This window comes from Camelus ferus, chromosome 36 (assembly GCF_009834535.1).
Source record: "Camelus ferus isolate YT-003-E chromosome 36, BCGSAC_Cfer_1.0, whole genome shotgun sequence".
NCBI classification, from domain to species: domain Eukaryota; kingdom Metazoa; phylum Chordata; class Mammalia; order Artiodactyla; family Camelidae; genus Camelus; species Camelus ferus.
In genome coordinates this window covers 17,819,995-17,840,971 of record NC_045731.1, presented here as the reverse complement: position 1 = coordinate 17,840,971, position 20,977 = coordinate 17,819,995, and the positions used below count along the sequence as shown (strand labels likewise).

The window sequence follows — 20,977 nt, the reverse complement described above, 5'->3', positions numbered from 1 at the left end:
TAAAATGACTATAACTCAATAAAAAAAAGTACTCATCTTGGGGGGTCATTCTCCTCATCTTCTCCACCTTCTCCAAAACTTTAGGGTCATTTTGTGAAGTTTGAAGACTCCCCATAAAATGTATTTAGAATGTCATAACACTACATGTTTACTTTAAGAACTACAATTTACTATTTTGTGTTTCTATCCAGGAGGAAAAAAAAACACACATTGTGAATGATTGATTGATGTCTCAATAAAAATTTATAATCATCTTCACAGAGTATACATGAATCCTGCTGTATGTTTTTCTTATTTAAAAAGAGGCCCCTCTTATTTACATTTGATTCATATTTTCAATGATCTGGTCAGAAAGGTCTTTGTGTCTTTTTCTAGCATGAAATACAGCACAGTTCTCAAAGTCTCAGGCATGTGTCTATTTTGAAACAATCTTAGGCCTGTATCAACAAATACACAGGTATGTATTACACCACAGCTCAGATCTATATCAGACCTCATGAGAATCTCTATGGCCACTTGTACATAGATTTTCAATAGTATGTAGGTCTTTATACAATTGTGTGTGTGTGTCTAAATGTGAAGACACATAGGTGTGTATATGATGGCACATAGATCAGTATCTGACTACCTATCTGAAAGCATTTGTTTATGTACAAGTATATGTATTTGATGTGCTCACACACAGGCCTGCATCTGTCCACACATAGAGCTATTTTGCCTTTCACTGGTCTGTATCTGACAGTATATGAATTTAGGCAGAACTTGACTAAACAATTCTTCTGTCCCATGTGGCATGGACTGAGGTCACTCTCTGGCATTCAGCTGATTGCTGGGCTTGTAAGAAGGGTCAAAGATTATTTCACTTATATGAATGGTTCCTTGGCAGGGATTGCTACAAGACTGGGTTCTTCTGGGTCTTTTTCCTTCTCCATGTGATATAAGACAATGTACAATGTCTGTCCAGTGTGGTTGTCAGACTTGTAAAAGGGCAGCTTAGGGCTCCAAGAGGGAAGAGGAAAAAGCTATCAGGTATCTTAAGTCTCATCCCATCATAACATCAGGTTGAAGTCCGGGATCTCAAGCTCTAAATCCTCACTGTTTCTACACATTGAAGAAAACAGTCAACAAGATGAAAAAGTAACCTATGGGATGGGAGAAAATATTTGCAAATCATATGTTTCATAGTAAGTTAATATTTAAAATATATAAAGAACTACAACTAAATAACATCAAAAATAAATAATAAAAGTGGGCAAAGAATTTGAATAGATATTTTTCAAATAAATAGGTACTTTTCATACAAATGGCCAATATGGACATGAGAAGTTGCTCAACATCACTCATCAACAGGGAAATGAAAATCAAAATTAAACTGAGGTATCATCTTACACTCATTAGGATGGCTATATGAGATACATAGCAGACAATACATTTTGGTGAGGGTGTAGTGAAAATGGAACCCTACTATACTTCTGTGTGAATATAAATTTGTTCAGCAACTATGCAGAACAAAATGGAGCTTTTCAAAAACATTAAAAATAAAAATACCATATGGTTCAACAGTCTCATGTCTGTAAATATATCCAACAATATGAGAACAGGAATCTGCTAAGTTATCTCTACTCTCAAGTTTACTGCAGCATTATTTATAATGAGTAAGACATGGAAACAACCAAAATATCCACTAATGAATGGATAAAGAAAACACTATATATACCTTTATATATATATATATATATATATATATATATATATATATATATACACACACACACACACATGTACATCCATTTTTGTCAAAAAAAAGTATACCTTAATTCAAAAACTAGTTTTTTGTTTTGTTTTGTTTTGTTTTGTTTTTCTGGATGGAGACATAAGGGAGACACTAATAATGGCTATAGATATTTATGAAATGTTTGTAGAAAGGGAGATTTGAAAAAGGAATTTTGTGCCTCTTCAGGCTGAAATTAGATTAAATTCAATTAGGTGATTGGATTATTAAATTAAAAGTAGGCTGGTACAGGTGCTAGATTTGGTTCCTCTCTGTAGACAGATTAAATTGACTTAAATCCTGCTTTTGAATAACAGATTGTGTGAACTTCCTTGCCTCTGAGTGGTCTGCATTTGCTTTTGAAATCTTTTGTCACTTCGTTAAGTGAATACATATTCACAGTGACCTACGATCCTATTTGACTAAGTGTTTTGAAACTTTCAGATGTTGTTGACAAACTTTCTGTCAAAATCTAATTAAAGTTCTTTTGACTTTCAGTTACTTTGTGATGCTTCAGAAGGCCATCCTGACTGGTGTGAGGTGATACCTTGTTGCAGTTTTGATTTGCATTTCTCTGATAAGTAGCTATATTGAGCATTTTCCATGTGCCTCTAGGACATTTGTACTTCTTCACTGGAGAACTGCTTGTTTAGGTCTTCTGCCCATTTTTGAATTTTTTTTTTTTTATTAAGTGGTATGAGCTATTTACATATTCTGAAAATTAAGCCTTTGACAGTCGCATAATTTGCAAATATTTTCTCTCATTCCATAGGTTGTCATTTTGTTTTGCTCATGGTTTCTTTTGCTGTGCAAAAGCTTATAAATGTATAAGTCCCTTTTGTTTATTTTTGCTCTTATTTCTATTGCCTGGGTAGACTGGCTTAGGAGAACATTGCTAAGATTTATGTCAGAGTATGTTTTGCCTATGTTTTCTTTTAGGAAATTTATCGTGTCTTGTCTTATATTTAAGTCTTTAAGCCATTTTGATTTTAGTTTTGTGTATGGTGTGAGGGAGTGTTCTAACTTCATTGATTTACATGCTGCTATCTAGTTTTCCCAACACAACTTGCTAAAGAGACTGTCTTCTCCATTGTATATTCTTGTCTCCTTTGTCAAATATTAATTGACCATAGGTCTGTGGGTTTATTTCTGGACTCTCTATTCTGTTCCATTGATCCATAGGTCATTTTTTCTGACAGTATCATGCTGTTTTGATTACTGTGGCTCTGTAGTATTGTCTGGAGTCTGGTAGAGTTATTCCAGCTTCAATTCTTTCTCTTCAATATTGCTTTGTCAATTCTGGGTCTTTTGTGATTCCATATAAATTTTAGGATTGTTTGTTCCGGTTCTGTGAAAAATGCCCTGGGTAACTTGATAGGTATTGCATTAAATCTGTAGATTGCCTTGGACAGTATGGCCATTTTAATGATATTGATTTTCCAATCCAAGAGCATGGGATATCTTTCCATTTTTTTAAGTCAACTTTAATTTCCTTAATCTATGTTTTGTATTTCTCCTCTTATAAGTCTTTCACCTCCTTGGTCATATTTATTGCCTAAATATTTTATTGATTGAATGCAATTTTAAAAGGAATTGTTTCTTTACTTTCTTTTCCTGCTAATTCATTGTTTGTGTGAAGAAATACAATTCATTATTGTGTGTTAATCTTGCATCCTGCTGTATTGCCAAATTATTTTATCAGGTCTCATAGTTTTTGTGTGGAGCCTTTAGAGTTTTCTACATATAGTATCATATCATCCACATATAGTGACAATTTTATCTCTTCTCTTATAATTTGAATTCCTTTTATTTATTTTTCTTGCCTGATTACTGTGACTAGGACTTCCAAGACTATGTTGAATAGAAGTGGTGAGAGTGGGCATCCTTGTCTTGTTTCAGATTTTAGTGAGAAGGCTTTCAGTTTTTCACCATTAAGTATGCTGGCTGTAGGTTTGTTATAAACAGCTTTTATTATGTTGAAATATGGTCCCTCTATACCCACTTTGGTAAGTTTTTTTTCTTTTTTTAATCATAAATGGGTGTTGAATTTTATCAAATGCTTTTTCTGCATCTATTGAGATGAGATGATCATGTGGCTTTTGTCTTTTCTTTTGTGGATATAGTGTACCACATTGATTGATTTGTGTATGAAAGAATGTTTTTTTAAAGGAGGATGCATTCTTGTGTAGCCTGCACACCTAATAATTTTGTAATGCGGTTTGTTTTTACTATGGATGTTTGCCATGTCTTTCTTCCATGTGTGTTGGCTGTTATTCCCTTGATTGTAGATGTGGGCAGTGTTGTGGTGACCAGAACCTTCCCTGCTTATTGAGTGGGGCCTCCTTTTTGTTCTGTGGTTCTCATGGCTCTGACAGGGGCCAGATCTTTCCCCCTTTTGGTGGAATGGAGGCTTCCAGACCTGTTTCTGAGCTGTGGTGCATAGCTGGTGGGGTTTGAGTGCTTTAAGTACTCTTTGTTGACTCTGCCTTTGTCCCTGCTTTGACCACGGGAATGTCAGTGCTCTGCTCTAGTGTCCCCCAGGTTCTCTGCTCTCAGTGCTACAAGTGCAGTTTTGCTGACTTCTGGGTGGCACACCTGGATCATGGTGCTCTGTCAGGTCAGCACCAGCTCCAGCACCTTGCTAGTCTTAGAGTCCTGCACTGGTAGTGCCCCCAGCCCTCAGTGACTACATGTTAGTGCTACTGTGTCAGTGCTGCCCCCAGCACCAAACATCACCCCTACACTCACCCCAATGCACAGCCCCTGCGCTCTCATTCCAGCGATCCTCAGGTTGGGCCACTAGGTCAATGCTGTCCCAAGTGCCACATCTGCAGATGTAGGTGGGCTCACAGTAAATGGCCACACCAGCCTTTTCCCCAACGGCATGCCAGAACTCCACTCTTTGCTCATTTGTCTTAGAGGCTCAGGTCCACAAAAGCACCTGCAGAGCAAAGGGGTCCCCTCTGCCTTGGGGTTGTAAACAAATCTCATTCCTGTCTATGAAGCTGAGGAGCCCCTGGGTACAGATTCAAGTTTCAATCCCACCTCAGCCTGGGAGCCGCACACCAGTGGATTACACTGGCCTGGGATGAGCCCTGCATCTCTTCTCCCAAGAACGTGCCAGCAATGCTGCTGCAGGTCTGCGGAGACAAAGCTATGACCCAGCTGCATCGCACCCGGCTTCTCCCCAAAATGTACACCTAGTAGTGTTACTTGCTTTGTTTCTTCTTTTATTTTTAATGGGTGACACACACTATTCTGTTCTGTATACCCTCCAGGCCACAGCACCTGAGGCTGCCTCTGTACAGGCTGCCTCTGTGCAGTCAGCCCCACTCCTCTGTCTCAGGCAGCCTGTCCCAGCCCACACCTGCCAGCTGGCATCGAGGGTTGGGGGTCACAGGGGCCCTTTGTTCCAGTTTCACTTAGGGCTGCTGTGCACAGATTCAAGCCTCAGAGCTTACCCCTGTGTCCCTGCTGACCTCTCCATTGGAGATGGGGAGTCCCAGCATAAGAGCGCTTTTTCTCCTTTGCTTCTTCCTCCTCATGGTACAGGTTGTGCACTAATTTCCTGGTTCTTCTTTTTTTATCCTGCCAGACTTGTGACAAATTTTGTCTTTTGAAATAGGTGATGTTCTGTCAAAGTTCAGCAGGTGTTCTGAGTAAATGGTTGGGTCCCTGGATGTCTCTCTTGGAGTATTCATGAGAGAAGGTTAGCTAAGAGCATCATTCTGCTCTGCTATCTTGTCTACTCCCTAAGCTAAGCTACTTTTAAATTTATATCCATTCAATACTATTTATTAAGCACCTACTAGGAGAACAGCAATATTCTACCCTAGCATGAACAAATAAACATAACCCCTGACCTCACAGGGATTACCACCTTGTGGGGAAAACAGAGAAAATGAAAGCAGCAAATAACTTAGGTTAGTTTGTGATTGTTGATATTCAGGATAAAACCAGATGAAGAGAATTACTGAGGGGAGCTAGAGAAAGTCATCAGGAAAGATTCATCTAAGAAGGTTGAAGTTCAACTGAAAGTGGAAAAAATGAGATTTGGACAGGCAAGTGAAAACTCTGGAAAAGAGCACTCCAGCAGTAAGCTGCATAAGAAAAACAAAATCTAGAACTGAGAAATGCTTGAATTATTGAAAAAGCAGGTTAAAAAAGGAGAGAGACAGAGACAGAGAAATGTACTGGAGATGTGGGCAGTAACATGATCTTAACCTGACTCGCATGATTAAAACCTGTCATTGGCTGCTGTCTCCTCAAAGGATTGGAATAAATTGGGATGGGGAGGGTAACATCTCATTGTCCTTCAGAAAAGATTGGTTCTAGCTTATAAGTTAATGACTACACAAGGTCCCTTCCTTCATCCACAGTTTCCTCGTGGCATTTTTCACCTCTGTGTTCCTCAAGGTGTAGATCAATGGATTTAACGTAGGTGCAACAATGGTAAAGGACACAGCCATTGCCTTGTCTATGGGGTAGGTGACCACAGGTCTCATGTACAAGAAAATGCATGGCACAAAGAACAAGACGACCACCGTGAGGTGGGAGCCACAGGTGGAGAGAGCTTTACGCCGTCCTTCAGAGCTGCAGGTCTTTAGGGAGCAGAGGGTGACCACATAGGAGGTGATGAGGATAAGAAAGATGGACACACACATCACCCCATTTTTGAGGATGACTAAGAGGCCCAGGATGTGGGTGTCCATGCAGGCCAGTTTCAACAATGGAAACAAATCACACATAAAGTTGTCTATGACACTGGGGCCACAGAAGGGGATTTGATACATGAAGAGAAGCTGTATAACTGCGTGGAAAAATCCCACCAGCAAGGCCCCTCCCAGCAACAGGCAGCACACCCGAGGCCTCATGATGATCATGTAGTGCAGCAGCTTACAGATGGCCACGTAGCGGTCATAGGCCATGGCAATGAGAAGGATGATTCCCACTCCACCAAAGAAGTGCTCTGCAAAGAGCTGGGTCATGCAGCCTTTGAGGGAGATGACAGTGCTCTCAGAGAGGGAGTCCACAATCATCTTGGGGGCAATGACAGAAGATTAGGTGGCATCCATGAGGAACAAGGAGGAAAGGAAAAAATACATAGGTGATCTCAGACTCTGATCTGTGACCACGGTTACCACAATGAGGAGGTTTCCCAAGATGGGACACATACATGATTAGAAACACAGAAGAGAGTATTTTCCTCAGCTCTGGATTCTTTGTAATGCCCAAAAGGATGAATTCAGTCACGTTGTTGGGATTCTCCATTTACTGTGGACTGACGTAAACTTATCAGTCTGAGCTGGAAAATCTACAAAGAATGTTATTTTTAATTAGGTATAACTGAAAGTTTTGGACATTCTTTTGCACTCTGTCTCATACCCGTCATGTCCTATCTTTTTACCTGGACACCAATTCAACAACCAGCTGATAAAAATTATATCCTGAGACCAGCTTGATCCTACTAATCCATCCAAAATCTTCTATCTCCAGTTTATATCTAGCTATCCTTCCTGACACTTGTTGCTTGAGACATTTAGAAGACCATTCTTCATCACTCTGGTGCAAACACATACCTGATAATATGAATAATTAATATATCTCAAGGAAATCCTAGATCTTTAGTAGGAGGAGCCAGTGGATAAACGGTAAGCAACTTACTACAATCTTAGATTCACTATCTTTCCTTCCCTGTTTCACTCTCCCCCATTCACTACCTCCCTTCTGTTTTCCAAAATGAACCACCTACACTCAAGCCCTTCTCTCAGACACTGTCCTTCAAGAACCCCAAGCTAATGATCTGACCTTAATTATCACTAGACACACCTAATAACCAAGAACTTGGAAAAATTCATCTTATTTCATTTATGTATTTCATATAATTATCAATCACCTAAAATATGCTCATTGAAGATCTTACAAGACAGATAGGTTGTAGCCCAAGGACTCTTCACTTATTAAGAACTGTACTCTTTCCATCTATATTTCTTCCCCTCAAATTGGAATATTATTATTACTGTGAATATTCAATAAATCCCTACTCTGTACCAAGCAATGGAATATTCTGTGAGACAGTTTCTTCATTTTAGAGATGACACTGAGTCAAAAAGTCATGAAAAAAATGAAACCACATACCCACAGGTAGTAAATATTGAAGCCAAGTTCAAGTCCAGCTTTTCCTGAATCAAAATCAACACCAATAACAAGTGATATTGCTTCTTTTATGATGAGTGCTTGGTGTGGAATAGATACTGATCATTTAATAACTTCAATATCACAACATTCCACTGAGATAAATATATGCTTCCTAGTGCTTATTTCATTCAATAGTTATATAATAAAATTCAGTGAGAAATCCAATGATAATTCTACAATAAAGACCATGTTTTATTTATAAATATAATCCAATCCTGAAACTACAAGTTATAACCTTTAACTAAGTTTTCAAGATTCTAATTATTTTCCAGATATGCAAAATTGAAAAAAAATACCTTAAATCTCTTTCTCTGCTCCAGGAAGACCCAGATCCAACTTGTCCAACACCATCCTTGCAGATAAGCTTGAATCAGTGTCAATCATTTATTCCATTTTTTTGTGTGTGTGTAGAGCCACACCCAGATGAAACAAAGGATTCTAAATAATAGTGAAAAAAGCAATAAAACATGACTCATCTATTTTGTACTCCCTATGTACCAGCAAGTTGCTTGGTCTGCTATTTGCATTATTACATCTTTTTATCACACATGGGATGGGTACTGTCACAAATTTTACCTTGAGGATGAGGACAATAAAGCTCAGACACATTATGCTTCTCTTCTGAAATATGTGGAGATTACAAATCCAGGTAATCTCATTTTGAATCACAAATTCTAAGTGTTACACTACACCAATGAATAGTGAACAATAGTCTCAACTGGCTAAATACAAGTGATATTAAAGTCAAATGATGTGGTAAAAGAACTGGTTCAGTAGCAAAGTTCTCTTTGCTTGGGATACTTAAGCAGAGGCTGTCTGTCCCTTGATGAGAATGTAGTTGAGATCATTGCTTTAAATGGGGATGTAAACTACAGGTTCTCTAAGAAACTTCTCAACACTCAAAGACCCATTCTTAGACTCATTTCTCTTATTAAACAAAGGATATATTTTCCAGGACACTTTGCAAATCTGCAGTTTAGATTAACTCCAACCTCTCCCATATCCAGGCCAAGAATTAAAAAAAAAGAAAAAAAGTTAATAGCCCTATGGGAAGAAAAAGGACATATTCTCAAAAAATCAGGGTATTTTCAAGGACAATTTTCATATCAGTTTTAACTCCTTATGTGGATGTTTAGGGATAGATAATTGATTCTCTATCCACAAAATTTTGAATGGTGTGCTGTGTGCATACCAATTATTTAATTAAATTTATATAAATCCATGAAATTGAATTCATTTAAAGAAAATTTCACTGAGCCACTGGCACCCAAGCAAACTGGTGCTAGCCTATGTCTCCAGAACCAAGTACGGTTCTCAGAAGCCTGGCTGCCATTCCTCTGACAGTGAGGTTCAGAATCCCATTTCGCATCTTCCATCTTTACCATTTTTATCCCTAGACATGTTTTAGCCAAAACCAAGAGCTGGACCATACCTGGACTCCCAGTTGAATGTTGAATCACTGCCTTCAAATCCTCTTTGTGATGTTGTCTGTTTCCTTCCAGTGTTCCTGTGAAATGCCATTGCTCAAAAGAGTGCTCATATAAAGAAGTGAGGAATTACATTTCATCAATTGTCTAATTATTACCTAGACTGTATATATTTCTGTTTCATAGCATGTATATTAATGCAAAAGATTCAAGGCAATGCCTTCTCCATAAAGAGGGAGACAAGACTTGCATGAGCACTCCTGAAACAATGCACGTACAAAATAAGTTCCAGAAGGGAAAATATCAGTATGATCTACAAACTTCAAAAAAGATGAAGTGAGCTAATCCTTGACACGAGCATTGAGAATATTAGAAATTTGTAAATTTAGAAACTGAACAAGAAGGACAACTATACAAAAAAGGCATGAAGAAAGAAGGGGAAACACGGTGTAGAGTCAAAATTCAGGGACTTTTGACATCAGAAAACCTGGGTTTCATTATGGACCTTCCAGGGATATAATTAACCAGAAGTTATTTATTCCCCTAAATCTCAGTTGCTTTTCAGAGTTGTGGTATTAAACATTAAGTTCCTAGAATTATAGCTTAAATTTTAATATTCAACCTTATAAACAGTAAAATGTAATAAGAATGTGAACTTATATTCGTTTAAATGTTTATTAAGTAGTATAATGGCCTGGCACGTTTTGTGTTTCTCATAAAACTTAGTCCCATTCCCACCCCCCCATTAATCCCGGGTATGAAGTGTCTTGAGTAGATGCACCCAGCCAGACTGGAGTTCAGTTAGGGATGGGTAGTAAGAGCTATAATCCTAAAGAAATCTGTGTAAATTTTTGAATTTTCACATTAGAGTTACTTCTGTGTTCTGAGTACTTATAATAAGTCAGACAACCTCTCTGTGCCTCACTTTTATTCTCTGTAAAATTAAAAAAAAAAGACACCTATTGTGCAATTTTGTTGTAAAGAATAAGTGATTTTCTAAACATAAAATGCTTAGACCAGCTTCCTTATTTCTTTTCCCAGCAAGAGGAGGATGATACAGACCACAAACTATTTTAAAACAGGTCCCTTGCCTATGGACCATGTGTTTACATATGTTTGCATTAAATGCTCCATGGCCAGCAGGATATCAGTCCAATGACTCCTCCACACTTGGCAATCATATAGCTTTTTAAACTGACTTTAAGAGAAAATTCTTCCAAACTTGTTCTCTAAAACACAATTTTAACAAAAAGTAGAATAGTTCAAATAAAAATAATATACTTGTATAAAAATTTAAAGTAAATTTAAAATGGACCCAAGGAACATAGTTTATATAGGTAGATAGAGTGACAGAAATTTAAAGTCCAAGAACCTCTCCCAACCATAAGTGCTCATTCTCATTCAACCCTTTATTAACAACTTAGTAAATGCTCCTTAGAGATTGCATTTGTATGTAGGTATATACGCAGTCATGTATGTGTTTTACTCTATGTCAAAGTACATAAGTATATACTAATGCATTTGAAATTCTAGTTGCACTTTGTACGGGCACTATTTGTCAGTACTTATGATTTTTCCTTCGTTTTAATTGCTACATATCATTCCTATTTTATGGTTACCACATGATTCCTTTAATAAGTCCATGTTTGCTCAAAATTTATTCTAATAGTTTGCCTTATACACAGGGTTACAATGAACATAACTTACAGAAATCACTACTTGCTTGTTTGAATATTTCTGTTGGAGAAATCTATGTCATCACCAAACAAAACAAATATGCATAGATTTAAATTTGGTAGATCCTGTAACACTGCTCTCAACATCCTGAAGCATCTTTCATTCCCATAAATTGTGTATTAAAGAGTAATTTTCCCCACAGCCTTACAGACACTAAATATTATCAACATTGAATATATACTTTTTTTAAAAATGAGGTAAAAATTTAAATCATTTTAATTTACATTCATTTAATCATTCATTCACAGAATTTCACTGTGAGATAAAAAATGAATGTTGGCCTCCAGATAAAGCTAAATTAAATGCAATGCAATATCTATATAGAGATATATAATCTATACACATATCTAAGTGTCTAACTCAAACTAACAACAATAATATATTATTTAGTATAGCTTATGTATTAGAAATTTTTCTAATATTTTATACATGTTTTCTCACTTCATCTTCACAATTAGCTATGATGAGACATACAGTATGGCTGAGATGAAGCAAAATAATTAATGTGCTTAAGAATATACAGTTAGCAAGTAATAAATACTGGATTTGAATCCAAGGAGACAACTTTAGAGTTGATTGTGTTTCTTGTGTCTAAATTTCTTATGGAGCTAGATGATTTATTCAGTAAAATCCTGGATAGCAGGAGGGTGACAGCAGTGTATTTAGGGAGTGTCCCTGTGTTGTCATTTTTAAGGAGCAGTAGGGCCTTGTGCTGCTCACAAGGCCTGTGCACTGAGCATGTGCATCACTAAGACTGTCTCTAGTGCAGGGCTTTGCAGGCTTATTTCAGTCAGTTAGTCTTCCTAACTCACTGTGATTTCCTTGAAAGATGAATAGACATGGAATTATCTACAGTAGAACTTTCCCTGGAAAAAAATTAATATGCATTTGTAGATATAAAAATTAATTCTGTCTTGGAATGCTTCCAAAGGGAACAAGCTTAATTCCTGAGCAACCTAATGCATCACCCATAGCACTGACTTACATGTATATACATATATGCATGCACATATATATTTAGTTCAATGTATTAGTTTCATTAAATAACTATAATAAATATATACTGACCAAAACAGAAAGTCTTTCCAAAACTGATTAGTGAAAGAATAAAGTTAAAGGAAGTTGGTACCAGAGGAACACAGAAATATATACTATATATATTATTATTATATATATTACTTATATAATACATATACAGAGAAAATTGCTGAAAAAGTGGGAAACATAAAATCTGTCTTGAAGTGTCCTATACATTCCAGCTACTCCTGTTCCTCCTTTTCCTAACATATCATCTCTGAAACATAAACAAACACTTATTTACTAATCTCATAATCTGGATAGAGTCCAAAAGGTAAACACTTAAATTTCCATAATGCCAACCAAGAGGAATGTAAATTAAGCTAAAGACTGTCGATAGCTCAAAGCTCTCCATCTTGAGGCTAAAATTTGTTTATACAGAAAAAACAGGTGATCTAGTAGCACATTTAAAATATAGTTGTGCATGTATACAAGTGATTCAATTATTTCAGTGATTTCAAAATAGTACTTCAAATTAATAATATCATGTTTAATACTCAAAACATTTCTAAAATCACCTCCACAACTCAGTCTGATGTGGTCTCTGTGACCTCTAAAACCAGCCACCTCATGGTCCCTGTAAGTGTGAGGCAGAGATTGTAAAAGTAAATTTTCTAGAATCAAGTCAGGGTAACCAAAGGCCTCACCTCATCAAGGATGTACTCATACAAAGTTTTATGTACAAAAAAGGTAGGACTCATAATACATTAGCATTTCAACTTAGCAATTCCTAACACTGAAGTGAGTAAATCGGGACTTACACTGGAAACAAATCATCCAAATACTTAGTGGGAAGTTATTTTGACACAACCAGGATTTCTACTATTTTTGAAGAATTTTCAAATGACACAGGATTTCAACATGTGCAGACTTGCATCATTTCACCTGCATCCCTCTGAGGCTGTGTCTCTGCTGACCGAGGCACTAATCATCATACCAGTGAATGTCCATCTGTCCCTGTGATGATCCACTTCTCCCAGGGGCAGAGCTTCACTGGAGACATGCCAACCCAATGCTCTACCAGCTCAAAGCCAGATCAAGGTATTAAAAGTTCACTTATTTTTTCCACAACTAAACTCTCTTTTTCAATAGAAGAATGGCCACACGATGATCCATCTCCCTGTATTAACAAATGAAAATGTCAGTAGGACTTGTTTTTGGCCACCTAGCTGGTACCAGAACTGAATTTTTCTGTCACCCAATCTGGTGCTGTCTACATCTCTCAAGGCTATTATTAAAATTGTGTCACATCTAACTGCAGGACAGTTGCCATAATAAAGGATTTTAAAATGTTTCTTAGCCAGAAAAATAACTAAATCTTTTCTCACTGCAAAAGAATTAGTATTATCAAATGATTTGTTTTCAACTTAGAAATATTTGGGGTTATAGCCTTCATTCATTTCTACCTTTAAAAGTAAAAGTACCAATACCGTACACTTAATAATACCCTTCATAGATTACAACTGGGTCATTAATATATTTGACCGTACACTCTGGGAAGTCCCTGGAGAAGGAAGACTCTTCCAGTTTTACTGAATATGATCCTCACAGGTGACTGGCCAACCTCTTTGTTTAGATTGCCCTTACTAAGATTCTAAGTTACCCCATATGCTAATGTAATTATTCAGACAAGGTTCAAGGCAATATTCCTCAACTGTTTTTCCACTATTGCCCCACAAAGGTGCTTTTTTTTGGCATTTAGACCCTTAGTCACTTCACCCTCTAAAATAGTAATGCTACAAACGTACAACTTATTTTTATGATTTATTTATATCTGTGTATTATATATAAATACATATACAGTAAAAAAATATTCATACCCCCCCAAACAATTTTTACCTACTTGGGAGAAATAGCACTCCCGTCAAATGCACGTTTTAAAAAACAAACATTTAAAAAAATAGAAGGGGTTTAATGTGCTTATTTAAATTTTGACCATACTGAAATTCTGTGGTGCTTCAACTACACAAATCTATACCCAAGGCTTCTCATTTATCAAATCCATTACTAGCAAAATTATATTTTTGTTTTTTCTTTTTTTGTTTACCTGATTATTACCCATCTACTCCCTACTGGAATTTACTTTCCACACAAAATACAACCCTGTTTGTATAATTTTACCTTGTATACCCAGCTCCTACAATTCTCTTCCATTATAGGCACTGAACAGTCTTTTTTGGTTCAATAAGTCAAAATTTCCTAAGCTGAACTGGCCATGGAGCCACTTTCCCAGTAATAAATGCTAACAGAATGGGACAACAAGGGGAAAAGCCCAAGGGAAATAGCACCTATTCAGCTGTTGAAGGTGCTACCCTCAGTCCCAAATAGAGGATCAGTCTCCTCGATGATTGAGTGGCTCACCTTTCCTCCAAATATCTCTTTCACCCAAGTGTCACTTCCTTTGAAATTCAACCATTTGAATTTCATTTCTTGAGCCTGTTACATCCCACTTTTCATGATGCCCACGAAGGGTAGTATATCTGCACAAATGAGATCATTACATGGCTTTTGGCTGACATGAGAGAAGTCAAGAGAGTGCAAGTATCCTGTTAAATGGAAGTTGACATGTAGCTAAAGAGAAGAAACCCCCTCACCCAGCCCCCATAAACATAAATAAATAAATAAGGGAAGAACACCCAACAGCAATCTTCACAGTGTAGCCAAGATCAGATCCGAGCTTTGGTGTTTTTACATCATGACACTGTTGTGGGTGAATACGTTCTTCCCTTGCACAGGAAAGAATTCGAGAGCAAAGCATGGCAAAGTGAAAGCAAGTTTATTTAGAGAGATACACACTCCACAGAGTGTGGGGTCTGTCTCAATTCTGAAGGGAAAACAGCTTAGGAGATACACACTCCATAGGCAGAATGTGGGCCGTCTCAGAAAGGGAGAGAAGATGAAGGGTGTGGGGTGTTTAGTTTAAAGTGAAAGTAGGTACACAGTCCATAGACAGAGTGCGGGCCGTCTCAGAAGGCAAGAGAGACAGCGACCACGAGGTGCAGACTTGTTAGGTTTCAAGGACTCGGTATTTTCATATGCTAATAAATAGGAGGATTATTCCAACTACTTTGGGGAAGGGGTGAGGATTTCCAGGACACACCCCCCCACCCACTTTTTGACCTTTTATGGTCGGCCTAAAAATTGTCATGGTGCCTGTGGGCATGCAATTAGGCTCAAGGTCTACTGGAAGTTGAATCTTCCACCATCTTCATTCTAACCAGTTTGTCCCATCCTCAAGTGCTGTGTCATTCCTTCAGTGGTTGTGCCCTGCACGCTTTCCTCCCACTTCAGTATCAAGGAATAACGTGAAGTAGGAAGAGTGAGGAAACAAAGTCTGAAAGATGATACTGTTACTTATCTTCATTGAGTCTTATTTACTTCTTGTATGAAATGGAGTAAAAACCTCGCTAATGATACCTTTGCTATATTAAGAAAATTAAAGTATGTAAAGAACCTATCAAAATGTATGCCTCATGGTTGGCCTTCAACAATAATTAGCTCATTCCCTTCAACTAATGCCTAATATTTTCACTAAATTAAAAGTCCAGATTAAACCAAAGTATCCTGACACAACATATCCAAACAATACTCATCTCATTAATTTCAGAAGAAACATACTTACTTCCTTCTAGGTTTTTTCTTTAAAGAATCGGAAATAATCAGATAGCAGTTTGTCCTCAGGAGAGATTTTTGATGGTGAGTGTAAAGAAACATCTTAACAGGGCTTAAACTTACTCACAAATTAGCAAGACTTAAACAACTGAGAACTCCAGAAAGTCTTACATTTTGTCCTTCAGTTCTTGTATCTTCCAAGTTTGCTTTTGACAATGTATAATTTTGCCTCAGTAATCTCAGCCCCCTTGCTCCCCTTCAGTGAGCCCTTGTTATAGCCTCTAAGACACAATCATTGGCCTTAGTTTCCCTCTTCAATTCCTCTGTTTGGTCCTAGAGTAAAAATGACTGTTACTCAATACTTTACCTATCCTTACACCTGGATTACTCTCATCTCCTACCTAAGAGTCATAAGGACAAAATGAACTACATGTCATTTAGTCTAGATTCTGTTGAAATGGTTAGTTCCCACCAGCAATTGTAAACTTGATCATTTTATAGATGAAATGATGACTATATCATCTTCCAGGCTTAGATTTTGGAGAAAATGTTCTGTTTCTTATGAATTTGAGACAGCCATGCACATTTTAGTAAACACAGTTGCCCCAGTACCATGCTCTGGCTTTATTGTATTGTCAAATTATGGAAAGAAGTAGCTCCATTTGACCAGCAAGTTTGTGAAGGTACATTTGTGAGAAATAACATGAGTTGGAGTGTTGCAATCAGAGAAAGTCTAATTTATAAAGAGTTATGTAATAATACGGAATGATCTAATATTCTCCACATGTATAGAGTAGAGTTGCAGGTATCCCTCACCTTCCAAAAGTTCGCTTGAGCCACTTTGCTTTAATGAAGGCCAACATTAGGACTTGTTTCCACTGACTGAAAGAAATCAGTAGGGGTTGTTTGCTTTAAAACTTTTTTGTTACCATATTAATGTTGATCTTTTGTAAAAGTGAAGTGACATAAGTCAAAATTTCAAAAAGAGGAAAAACTTGTAGTGCTGAAATTAATACCTACAGATGAGACAAGGCTACAACAAGTTTGACAACATTTTCTGGAAGGTCAAAGTGAATCATTAAGACTTTTAATATATATATAACTTTTCTTATCTATAAACAGAAACATACCAGATACAATTGTGATTCATTGAAAGTAAGACTGAGTTTTAAAGACCTAACTGGAATTTTGTAGCTAAAACCTTTGAAAGGAAGGTGCATTTCAGTGTAATAGTTTCTGGCACAATTTATAGGGTAAGCATGTGTGATGTGATGCAAGTAATTAGTAAAATTCTCTTGGCTTCAATTTGCTTCTCTGTAAAACGGGACCCTAATAATGGAATTACCAGTTTAGTGCATGGATGAATCAACTGAAGTGAAGATGTCTGATAGATAATAAGGTGTTCATTTAGTGTAAAAGTATGTATCAGACCTATAGACTAATAGCTTTGAAACCAAAATATATACCTTTTTGTTTAATTGAATGAAAGTAAGTTTACACTTTTTGTTTCACATGGCTCCTGAAGTCTTAATATCACAAAAGTAAACATTTTCTTTATAGTCAAGAAAAATTGTGAGCCATAGGGATGCTTAAGAATTTAAAACCAAATTAATAGGAATCTGTAATTTCTGGTTTATTTGTTGTGCTATGAAAAGATAGAAAGGAGAGAGAGATTTTGAATTATTCTTTCCTCCTTTTGTGAGGTCTCCCTTTTTGCTTTTGGTAAATGCATAGTGCAAGGGGAAAAAATCAGCAGTGACTCCTTCAAACAACTGTCTCTTCCCCACGTACCTATCTAAGAATTTCTATTCCTTACTTACTTTGCCAAGAATAACCAAAAACAAGAGTTCTGAGATGAAGGTGCTATGGAAAAGCCAATTTCATCCAACAAACATATATGAAAAATTTGGCAAAGTAGCAGTAAGACTCTGGAGTAAAATATATTCTACAATCAAACTAGCAGTTTATTGTTGTTTTTACCATTGGTTATTCTGAAGCTATGAACATGAACATTAAAACTTTGGTAAAGTGCATTACAAGTCATCAAAATGCCTAATGAGTGTCTCGTCAAAATAAAATACTCAACAAAATTTAGTCTCTGAGCCATTTTTTTCTGTCAGTGACTGCAAAATTTCTTATTTTTTTTCACAATTTACAACATGTATAACCCTCCCATGTATATAAATCATGAGTTTCTTGGCATCATGAACAGCCTAAGTTACTCTCCTCTTCAACAAACTCCTCATGGCATTTTTCACCTCAATGTTTCTCACTGTGTAAATGATAGCATTTAACATAGGAGTGAGGATTGCAAAGAACATAGTTACCAACTTGTCCACAGGATAGGTGGCCACAGGACGTGCGTAGGTGAATATACATGGGACAAAAAAGAGTATCATAAGTGTAAATTGGGAGCCACATGTTGAGAGGGCCTTGTGCCGTCCTTCAGAGCCGTGGGATTTCAGGGAGCTCAGGATGACTATGTAGGAGATGAGTAGCATAAAAAAATGAGTAAGAACATGCCCCCACTGTTAGCAGTCATTACCACCCCAAGCCTGTAGGTGTCGCTGCAGGGAAGTTTCAACAGTGAGAAGAAATCACACCTGAAGTGGTCAATGACATTGGGACCACAGAAGGTCAAGTCAAATGCAAAAACAAACTGCACAGTGGCATGTAGGATCCCCCCAAGCCAGGCCACCACCACCAGGAACTGGCAGAGCCACTGTTGCATGATGGTCATGTACTGAAGAGGCTTGCAGATTGCCATGTAGTGGTCATAGGCCATGACAACCAGGATGATGATCTCTGATCCTCCTAGGAAATGTTCCACAAAAAGCTGAGTCATGCAGCCACCCCAGGAGATGGTTCCCCTCTGGTACAGTAGGTCAATGAGCATTTTAGGAGTTGTGACAGAGCTGAAGAGGACATCTATGAAGGACAAGTAGGGGAGAAAGAAGTACATGGGAGCTGAAAGTACAGGGCTGAGGGAGATGGTGATGACCATGAGCAGATTGGCCAACACTGTAAATAAGAAAATGAGCAAAAAGACAATAAACAGTATTTTCTGCAAGTGTGGATTCTGCGTGATTCCCAAGAGAACAAACTCAGTCACGTTGTTGGAAGGCATGAGGAGATCCATTCAGCAAGTTACACCTTCCTGGGGACTCAATTATCTAAAAGAATAGGGAATGATACTTATTAATCATGAAAGAATTGTGATCTGAAATTTTTGGTAAAAGAAAAAGCAGTCACTGTACCTGTGGATCATGTCCCTGACACTCCTGCCTCAGTGCTTGTTTCAGTTCTCTCTTACGTCCTCCATGATGTTCCCATCTCTTCAGACACCTCGTACCTGTCACCTGTAAAACATCTATAGGGCAACATTTGGTCAGTAATTTACTGAGAAAATCCTAGGCTGTCTACACAATATCTGGATTCTCTTTCTTGTTCCAGCTCCATGTGACTCTGCTAAGTCATCTCTGTGTTCCATGGTTTTGATTCCTCCTCTGTGTCTGTGGGCTTGCAAATTGTAATTCTCAGGTGTATATTGTAACCTGAAAGCTGCTGCACACACGTAAGAGGTATTTCCTCTTCCATGAGAATTTATATTTGAATCCTCACTTTAACTGTGGAAAGAAAGATATCATCAATAAATATCTACCATAAGCAGGTACTTTTGGGAAATGTATTATGTCATTGGCAACTCACTCTCCTTGGTACCTACCAGAACACATAAGGTATTCACTGCACCTACCACAGTGCCTGGAATAATGTCTGCACTGCCTGAAACTCACTAGGTTATGAGTGAAGCTTGGTGAATTGTCACTCTCCATGGGTAATAATACACCTGCTTCCCCAGACCATAAACCTACAATGAATTCAAGTGTTCTCGTCCTCCTGCTCTGTTTATCACACTCTCTACTTTATGAGAAACATAAATAAACATTTGAAAGTAATCTGTATTCCAGTTTAACATTTTCAAATACACTTATAGGGTAAATATGAAATATTAATTGCCTCTAAGAAAGAATATATTAGTGGATCATTTTACTTTCTAGGTAATTATAGTGTTTGCAAATCAATAGTTTTTATTCTTCAAAATTTGTTCCACATATAATTTAACATAGTCATATTTGGTAAATTTTGAGTTTTCATATTTTTGATTTAAAAAGAAAAACTCTTGCATAGGTGTTCAACACACAAGGATCTATCAAGGAAAAAAATCCCTATTTTCAAAATTCTAAAAATAAAAATTTAATGTGGAGAACAAAAAGAAATAATCTGCTAGATAAGGTGGAGAGGTAGGTAATGCACTAGATATTTACACATGTACACACATAATCCTGACACATGCAAAATCTATTACTTTAAATGCCTATGTCAAATTCACTCATTCAAAAAATATTTATTGGATACTTACTATATATATTAATGTATGTTTTTTTACACACTCATGAGAAGTGTCCTTGTTAAATGTCCTTAGTGACTGAAATTTCATTACCAAACAGCAGCAACCCATCCCTCCATGATGTGAGTGACCTTCCCACCCCTTTATGTTTCTGCTACAGGCATTCTCATGCCTACTTCTCCCATCTTTCCACAGCATCCATCTTCCATCATTCCTGGTTACAGGACACTGCATTACTAATAGAATGAGGACATTTAGGGACATAAATTTCCCAAAGAAAAGAGGAAACATAAACAAAATAAGATGTATTCTGCCTAAAATATGTCTTTTCATTACAAAGATATTTAATTTTCAATTTATTTTTTTTAATTGAGTTATAGCTAGTTTACAATGTTGTGTCAATTTCTGGTGTATAGCAAAATTCTTCAGTCATACATGAATAAACATGTATTCATTTTCATATTCTTATTCACCATGACCTACTACAAGATATTGAATATATTTCCCTGCACTATACAGTATAAAGTTGTTTATCTATTTTGTATATGCCAGTCAGTATCTGTGAATCTCAAACTCTTAGTTTATCCCTTCCCACCCCTCCCCCGGCAACCACAAGTCTGTATTCTATGTCTGTGAGTCAGTTTCTGTTTTATATATGAGTTCATTTGCCTTTTTAAAAGAGCTTTATTTTTTAATTTCCCAAGCTGGAAAATGTATCCATATGTGAAAACAAAGTGCATCAGCTTC

At 37.0% G+C, this 20,977-nt stretch overlaps 1 protein-coding gene and 1 pseudogene across 1 annotated transcript; both read right to left on the bottom strand.

Moving 5' to 3' along the window:
• Positions 1 to 6,112: 6,112 nt before the first annotated feature.
• Positions 6,113 to 7,042, bottom strand: LOC102507728 (annotated as a pseudogene).
• Positions 7,043 to 17,941: 10,899 nt separating this feature from the next.
• LOC116656671 (olfactory receptor 4C46-like) lies at positions 17,942 to 19,189 on the bottom strand. The gene is given in 2 exon segments (XM_032474236.1): positions 17,942 to 18,325; positions 18,328 to 19,189. Coding segments are annotated over 2 exon segments (924 nt in total). The 5' UTR covers positions 18,962 to 19,189; the 3' UTR covers positions 17,942 to 18,035.
• Between the last annotated feature and the right edge of the window lie 1,788 nt (positions 19,190 to 20,977).